Here is an 8,569-nt window from a genome sequence, read left to right as displayed (position 1 = left end):
ATACATTGCATACCCAAGGTCGATATGACCTCTTAGCACTACAGCTGCAAGAATAGATAGACGTTATAGATAATAATGTCTATCTATTCTTGCAGAATTCTCTAGAATAGATATATGTAATAGATGACACCGTCAGAGGAGTAAGAGCAAAACAAGCACTTTTCATCATGTCTCCAAACACTTGATTCTAAGAAAAACAACAAATTATGCAAACAACATCTGGGATGAGATGAGATACTATATCTAACACTGTAGATGTGGCACTAAGATATATTATGTTAAAAACATATAGGTAACATAAACAACCTATTCCTCGAACTATTGAGTACATCTTTAGAACAATGGTTGACAATAAATAAAAGGAACCATTCATAAGTGAATAATACTGATACAAAAAGAGTATGTTTGAGAAGATAATCAGAAATAATCATTTTCACAAATAATATATTTATATATATATTATTTATGCCACATTATTGTCAGTCAGTAGCGAAGGCTTTTACATTGAAAAGAGTGAATTGAACAAATGCTTTGACTACCGCCGTCAGTCATGGGAAAACCCCTTAACTGTTAAAAGGACAAGATAATACATCAGACATTTAAACAGATGTTTTATTATGAACATAGACTGACCTGAAGGAAAATGCTAAATCTGAATGCAGGTAATAAACTCAATAAAATCAATCTCTTTCTCACAATACTCTTCTACATAGTAAGCTTCAATTAACAATATCAAGTTTAGAGTGGCTGCTAAGGGTAGTGATGCACCGAACCGCTGGGTGAAGCAGTTATAGCCGTGTTTTATCGTGAATAAAACACAGCTATTGACCAATCAGAATCAATTTTGCTGTAAAATGGCACTTTAATATTTGTTATAAAATGCAAAGACATTCATAGAATGTCATTTTAGTGTGATGTTTTGGGCCACTGTATATATAAAATACTATATAAAGCTATATGGATACAGTAGAGAAAAAAAATGCAGCATTTCTAATATTTGAACTCTACATGAATTCTGTTCACTTGCATTGACCTGAAAAGCTACATTTATGTGTTATAATCTGGATCCGCACATTAGAGAACCTATGACATGAAGCATGTGTTCTCCAGGGTCGCCATGCCACACAGGATGAGGTGACGGCATGCGCTTATCAGGCGGTGAATTTGGATAACAAATACAATGGAGCCCCAACACAGGTCAGAGTGGTCATGGGAAAAGAGCCCAGACACTTCCTGGCCATCTTTAAGGGCAGACTCGTCATCTTTGAGGTGATTGTCCCTTTATTCCTATGGAACATCTCTAAATTGTAAATAGTTTCATGATCTGAATTATTTAGCACTTACTTACATATTCTGCCATAGGATTTATTAAATGAATGTATTTTTGCTTCTTTTGAGTATTCTATTAATTTACTTTTCTTAAAGTAACGATTAATAATAGCTTTCATTAATGACATTATCAAAACATTTTTACAATATGTAATCCTTAAGAATCATTAGTTAGCCTATGTGTACTATAAATAATTAGAACTGTAATTTTCTTTTATATTCGTACAAACCTGATTCCAAAAAAGTTGGGACACTGTACAAATTGTGAATAAAAAAGGAATGCAATCATTTACAAATCTCATAAACTTATTTTTTATTCACAATAGAATACAGATAACATATCAAATGTTGAAAGTGAGACATTTTGAAATGTCATGCCAAATATTGGCTCATTTTGGATTTCATGAGAGCTACACATTCCAAAAAAGTTGGGACAGGTAGCAATAAGAGGCCGGAAAAGTTAAATGTACATATAAGGAACAGCTGGAGGACCAATTTGCAACTTATAAGGTCAATTGGTAACATGATTGGGTATAAAAAGAGCCTCTTAGAGTGGCAGTGTCTCTCAGAAGTCAAGATGGGCAGAGGATCACCAATTCCCCCAATGCTGCAGCGAAAAATAGTGGAGCAATGTCAGAAAGGAGTTTCTCAGAGAAAAATTGCAAAGAGTTTGAAGTTATCAACATCTACAGTGCATAATATCATCCAAAGATTCAGAGAATCTGGAACAATCTCTGTGCGTAAGGGTCAAGGCCGGAAAACCATACTGGATGCCCGTGATCTTCGGGCCCTTAGACGGCACTGCATCACATACAGGAATGCTACTGTAATGGAAATCACAACATGGGCTCAGGAATACTTCCAGAAAACATTGTCGGTGAACACAATCCACCGTGCCATTCGCCGTTGCCGGCTAAATCTCTATAGGTCAAAAAAGAAGCCATATCTAAACATGATCCAGAGGTGCAGGCGTTTTCTCTGGGCCAAGGCTCATTTAAAATGGACTGTGGCAAAGTGGAAAACTGTTCTGTGGTCAGACGAATCAAAATTTGAAGTTCTTTTTGGAAAACTGGGACGCCATGTCATCCGGACTATAGAGGACAAGGACAACCCAAGTTGTTTTAGCACTCAGTTCAGAAGCCTGCATCTCTGATGGTATGGGGTTGCATGAGTGCGTGTGGCATGGGCAGCTCACACATCTGGAAAGGCACCATCAATGCTGAAAGGTATATCCAAGTTCTAGAACAACGTCGGTGAATTTCAGGGAAGACCTTGCATTTTCCAACATGACAATGCCAGACCACATACTGCATCAATTACAACATCATGGCTGCGTAGAAGAAGGATCCGGGTACTGAAATGGCCAGCCTGCAGTCCAGATCTTTCACCCATAGAAAACATTTGGCGCATCATAAAGAGGAAGATGCGACCAAGAAGACCTAAGACAGTTGAGCAACTAGAAGCCTGTATTAGACAAGAATGGGACAACATTCCTATTCCTAAACTTGAGCAACTTGTCTCCTCAGTCCCCAGATGTTTGCAGACTTTTATAAAAAGAAGAGGGGATGCCACACAGTGGTAAACATGGCCTTGTCCCAAATTTTTTGAGAGCTGTTGATGCCATGAAATTTAAAATCAACTTATTTTTCCCTTAAAATGATACATTTTCTCAGTTTAAACATTTGATATGTCATCTATGTCATCTATCTATGAATAAAACATTGAAATTTGAAACTTCCACATCATTGCATTCTGTTTTTATTCACAATTTGTACAGTGTCCCAACTTTTTTGGAATCGGTTTGTTTTTGAATGAGCTACATTTATTATTAAACATTTCTTTTTGCAGTGTTCTTGTCCCACTGACATGTTGATGCTTTCTTAGGGTGGGACAGGTAGACCGGGTGTTGTGAACCCTGATCCTGGTGCCAGACTCTTCCAGGTCAGAGGGACACATGAGATGAACACCAAGGCAACAGAGGTGCCCGCCCGAGCTTCCTCTCTCAACACCAATGACGTCTTTCTGCTCAAAAGTCATCAGGCTGTCTTCCTGTGGTATGGAAAGGTGAGTATAAATGAAATAAATAAATAATATAATAAATCTATAACTAATAACTTAAAATAAATGTGTAAATAATGTGTGAAATTATAACAACCGATAATACTCCAGCAAAAATTTATTAGTTACATTAAATATAAAAATGCATTAATCATAATGAATATGCAAACCATAGGGTTAGGGAATAGAATATACAGTTTGTACCATATAAAAATCATTGGAAAGTCTCCATAAAACATGAAAACCCAACATAGTATATGTGTCTTTGTTTCCCACAGGGCTGCAGTGGAGATGAGAGGGAGATGGGGAAAGCCGTAGCCGATTTGCTTTCTGAGCAGGATAAGCAGATTGTGATGGAAGGACAGGAACCAGCTGCCTTCTGGGTGGCTTTGGGAGGGAAAGCTCCATATGCCAGTGACAAGAGGTACAACCATAAAAGCTCTTACTTCAACTCTAGAGGACAGTCGATCATTTCCACTGACTTTCTCTGTATCTCCACCAGACTGGAGAAAGAAGTGGCACCTCACGATCCTCGTCTGTTTGAATGCTCCAATCAGACGGGCCGATTCCTCATGACAGAAGTGGCTGACTTCACTCAGGACGATCTGGATGAGGATGATGTCATGCTGTTAGACACCTGGGAGGAGGTGGGTTGTGTGAGGTCATGCTGTCGGCTTCTTTTGCATGTGGTTGCAGTGAAGTGGTGGTGCCGTTCAGGGTTATGCAAAAGAAACCGTGAAAAATAACATCAACAATTCTGCTGGTTATTTTGAGTATTAAGTTACTCTAACCAAGGGGTTTTCAAACTGAGAAGCGAGAAAGAAAAAGGGACAAAAAAATAAAAAATAAACTGACAGCTATACTGACATCTAATAATAATGTCAGCTATAGTTTTATGTTAATAAAAAACTAGGTTAATTTATACTGTAGGTAAATGTTTTTTTTTTTGTGAATTAAAATATACAGTTTGCTTTATATAGGAGTCATAAAAAAGTAAAAAAAAAAACGTATATGTCATTCTCCTAAACCCGTCTTCTTCTTTCTCCCTCAGGTTTTCCTTTGGATTGGCAACTCAGCCAACCAATACGAAACTCAGGAGTCCTACAGCAGTGCAGTGGACTATCTTAAAACCCACCCAGCAGGACGGGACCCTGGGACACCGATCACCACTGTTAAACAAGGCTATGAGCCGCCCACCTTCACTGGCTGGTTTAATGCTTGGGATACTCACAAGTGGAGCGTGAGTCAAACAGGCTGAATTTGTCCAGCAGGGGGCCGTAATGCACAACATAAATTCACTAACAAACTAACAGAAGTTCTCAATTCACATAATCGTTTGTTGATTCTCACCTAATTATCATCATCAACATGAAAGCAAAATGGACCCTTTTTACTTTCTTAACACTTGTTCCTGGTCTTATTGTGCGTGATTTTTTTATGTTGTTATTCCAAATAGGCCTGTTACTATCGCAAATTTTGTGCTGGCAATTAATTTTCATGCAAATAATTTCCATTAACGATTTACATGTTTTTTTTTTTTTTTATTGGATTCATATATAATATAATAATATAATGATAAAATTATAATAAACTAGGCCTGTATGATTTACTTTATTACTTTGAAAAATTATAGTATTAATATAATATAATATAATATAATATAATATAATATAATATAATATAATATAATATAATATAATGTTGCATATTTTATGGAAAATTTAATAATAAATAATTTAACAAATTATAAATTTTGATTAGATCAAATAACCTTGATCAAATGAATAAACAATAATTGCAACAGGCCTAATTCTAAATTATGATATTATAATATTTATATTATTAATAATTTAGAAAATTAATATAATATAATATAATATAATATAATATAATATAATATAATATAATATAATATAATATAATATAATATAATAAATGTTGCATATTTTATGGAAAATTTAATAATAAATAATTTAACAAATTATAAATTTTGATTAGATCAAATAACCTTGATCAAATGGATAAACAATAATTGCAACAGGCCTAATTCGAAATTATGATATTATAATATTTATATTATTAATTATTTAGAAAATTAATATAATATAATATAATATAATAAAATAAATGTTGCATATTTTATGGAAAATTTTATAATAAATAATTTAACAAATAATAAATTGTGATTAGATCGAATAACCATGATCAAACGAATAAACAATAATTGCAACAGGCCTAATTCTAAATTATAATATTCTAATATTTATTATTAATTATTTATATTATTAATTATTTATAAAATTAATATAATATAATGTCATGTATTTTAATCGAATAACCATGATCAAATATAATCAGGCCTAATTCTAAATAAGATTTTTATGAAAATAAGTTGATCCGCCTCTGAAACAACTTTCTTTTTCAGTCATGCAGGCCATTGATTCATATTATCTGAAAGCCAATATTATACTAGTCAATTCCTTCTCAAAAATATAGTAAAAAATCAAATCCCGCCTACTTTTTTCTCATTGAATATTCAAATATTATGAAAGTAAAATTGGTTACGAGTGCCATTTCATGTTAAGTTTAAATACTTTTGTCCACCCTCACACCACATAATGAATTAATGTCACAAAGAGAGACACGTTTTCAGTTTCACTCTATATTCTAGGGAGGCCTTTCATATGAGGAGATGAAAAGCAAGCTGGGTGATATTTCGCAAATCACTGTGGTAAAACGCTTTCACCTTACGATCAAATGCTTTTTCCTGATATCAACAGATGCATTTAATCTTATTTGATTATCTAACAAAATTGATTATCTAATTACATTTAGATATGATCTACACAGCTATGTGCAGATCTAAACATAAAATTTACCTCATTTCCTGTAGAATCTCAACAACACGGACCTGAATAAGAAGACAGGAGGAGGTGCGGGGAGCTACAGCGCTCCTGGAGGGCCGGGAAATATAAGGTCCCATAATCAGAGGATGTCCTCTTCCATCTCCAGTGCACATGTAGACCAGTCTCCCACCAGAGCAAAGCCTTCTGGGATGCCAAATTCTGAGCTAGTTAGAACACCTAACCAGCTGCCTCAAGGAGCGGACCCTGAAAAACGAGAGGTGGGTGCTGAAACCAACCGTTTTGGTTGGTATGATAAAATCATATGATTTATCATCTGGTAAATAATGTTTTTCCTTACACTGTCTTTATTTCAGGAATATCTGACTGATGCAGAATTCGAGAATCTCCTCGGCTGCAGCCGGAACAATTTCCAGCGATTGCCTAAATGGCGCCAGAACGACCTTAAAAAGAAAGCAGGACTTTTTTGAGTTGGTTTTACTATGAGATCTTCAGACCTGACTATTGTGCTTTATGGGTAATTTGGGCTATAAAACTGCAACCTATGCACTATTATAGATTTATTTATTCATCAAAGAAAGGTTTTGACACATTTAAAAGTGAACATTTAAAGGTATGACCTTATAGAAATGCTTTGTATATATCTTGGACACAAATGATACACCACCAGAATGATTCATTCTGATTTTATCAGTCACGTACAACATGTCTAAATGCTTTTTAGTAGCTACCAATAAAAACACTGGCTAGAAATGTTTCTGAGATGTTTAATTCAGTTTTAATGAATGTAATGGTTTGTCACAGCATTTTAGAGTCAGTAAAGCCATTTCTTTCCTGTTAGGAGGACGTCAGAGCAGGACATGAGAAACAGATGTTGTTATGGTTTAATATTGCTGATGTAACAACTTTCCTTTAAGGCACAAAAGGATCATTTAAGAACAACATAAAAAATAGAAATATTTCTAGAGCAGATAAAAAGCAACAATACCTTACACCTTACACAATGAATACAAAATAAACACCTTAATAATATAAAGCACAGCTATGTAAATGTATAACTTTTTCCATTCTTTTATGTTATACACATTTGTAGTGCAACTCTCCTACTGCTCTGACAAGATAACTAGATACACACCTGCTGTTCACATTCTCATAACATGATTATGAACATTAGCTGAACATGTTTATCAGAAAATAACGGATAGCATGTATTGGTAATATGGGGTTTATGGTTCATTGTCCATCATTTGTATCCTGAGTTCACATAAAGAACATATTGTAAGAAAACTGAGCATTAGCTATCGTGAGCCACTGTAAAAAATATTGACCACACGGTAATAAACAAAATTATAACAGTTCATACAACACTGAACACAGGGGTGCTATTGTTAAGGTTAAATCTTCTTTAACTAAGGGTACGTTTACACGACAATAATGCATTTTTTCATTGCGTTTTGCGCAATCCATTCACACAGATCCATTCACACAGATCCATTCACACAGATCCGCAAAAACGATGAAAAATGCTGTATTATGCTGCCAAGCCAGTAGATGGCGATGTCACTTTGTAAAGAAACACTACATGCCTATAGACTGAACATGTAATATGCATGCACATGACGTCAGAAATTTGCGTTTTTGTAGTTTACACAGAGACAATGCCGGTATCGTTTTCAAAAACTTGCACTTTGAAACCCGTTTACAAAAATTCGCATTTTCAGGCCCCCAAAACGCCGTTGTAGTGTAAATGAACGGCCAAAATGCATACATTTTCCGTTTTTAGTTGAAAACGGTAAACCATAGATATGTATATATATAATATAATATAGATGTCTATGGTGTAAACGGCCCCAATAGATAAATTTTGACCAAAATAAAAGGGTTTACACAACACCATTTTCAACTAAAAAATGAAAACTTTAAATGCGTTTTGGCCATTCATTTACAAGAGATACTGTTATCGTCTCCATGTAAACTACAAAAACGCAAATTTGTCATTTGCGTTGTGCACGCGTATTACATGTTCAGGCATGTAGTGTTTCTTTAGGCATGTAGTGTTTCTTTACAAAGTGATATCGCCATCTACTGGCCTGGCATGCATAATACAGCACTTTTGCGAATCAGTGTGAACGGGGATCGGTTTAACAAAGTTGACATCTGTACGCGAAAAAAGCAAAATAAAAACTTTTCAGTTATTAGTACATCATTGTTGTGTAAACATATCTAAAGACTTCAAGGTAATGTTTGGCCAAGAACACAAATTCATTGGTAGTCGGTAAGAAATAATATACAAACACTCTGTTCATTTAAAAAAAGGC

At 34.7% G+C, this 8,569-nt stretch overlaps 1 protein-coding gene across 7 annotated transcripts in view; it reads left to right on the top strand.

Moving 5' to 3' along the window:
- The window catches only part of vill (villin-like), a 23,268-nt gene extending 16,264 nt beyond the window's left edge, over positions 1-7,004 (top strand). For 6 of the 7 annotated variants that reach the window (XM_048175574.1, XM_048175577.1, XM_048175576.1 and 3 more), the window contains 8 exons: positions 1,111-1,269; positions 3,214-3,393; positions 3,666-3,811; positions 3,890-4,034; positions 4,439-4,627; positions 6,059-6,118; positions 6,281-6,511; positions 6,608-7,004. In XM_048175574.1, the coding sequence (XP_048031531.1) occupies positions 1,111-1,269; positions 3,214-3,393; positions 3,666-3,811; positions 3,890-4,034; positions 4,439-4,627; positions 6,059-6,118; positions 6,281-6,511; positions 6,608-6,721 (1,224 nt within the window). In that variant the 3' untranslated portion in view covers positions 6,722-7,004. The remainder of the gene's footprint in view (positions 1-1,110; positions 1,270-3,213; positions 3,394-3,665; positions 3,812-3,889; positions 4,035-4,438; positions 4,628-6,058; positions 6,119-6,280; positions 6,512-6,607) is intronic. The other variant, XM_048175580.1, reaches the window with a different exon arrangement.
- Positions 7,005-8,569: the final 1,565 nt, after the last annotated feature.

This window comes from Megalobrama amblycephala, linkage group LG22 (assembly GCF_018812025.1).
Source record: "Megalobrama amblycephala isolate DHTTF-2021 linkage group LG22, ASM1881202v1, whole genome shotgun sequence".
Taxonomy (NCBI): domain Eukaryota; kingdom Metazoa; phylum Chordata; class Actinopteri; order Cypriniformes; family Xenocyprididae; genus Megalobrama; species Megalobrama amblycephala.
Note: the sequence above shows the minus strand (reverse complement) of the source record. Positions and strands in the feature narration are given on the sequence as shown.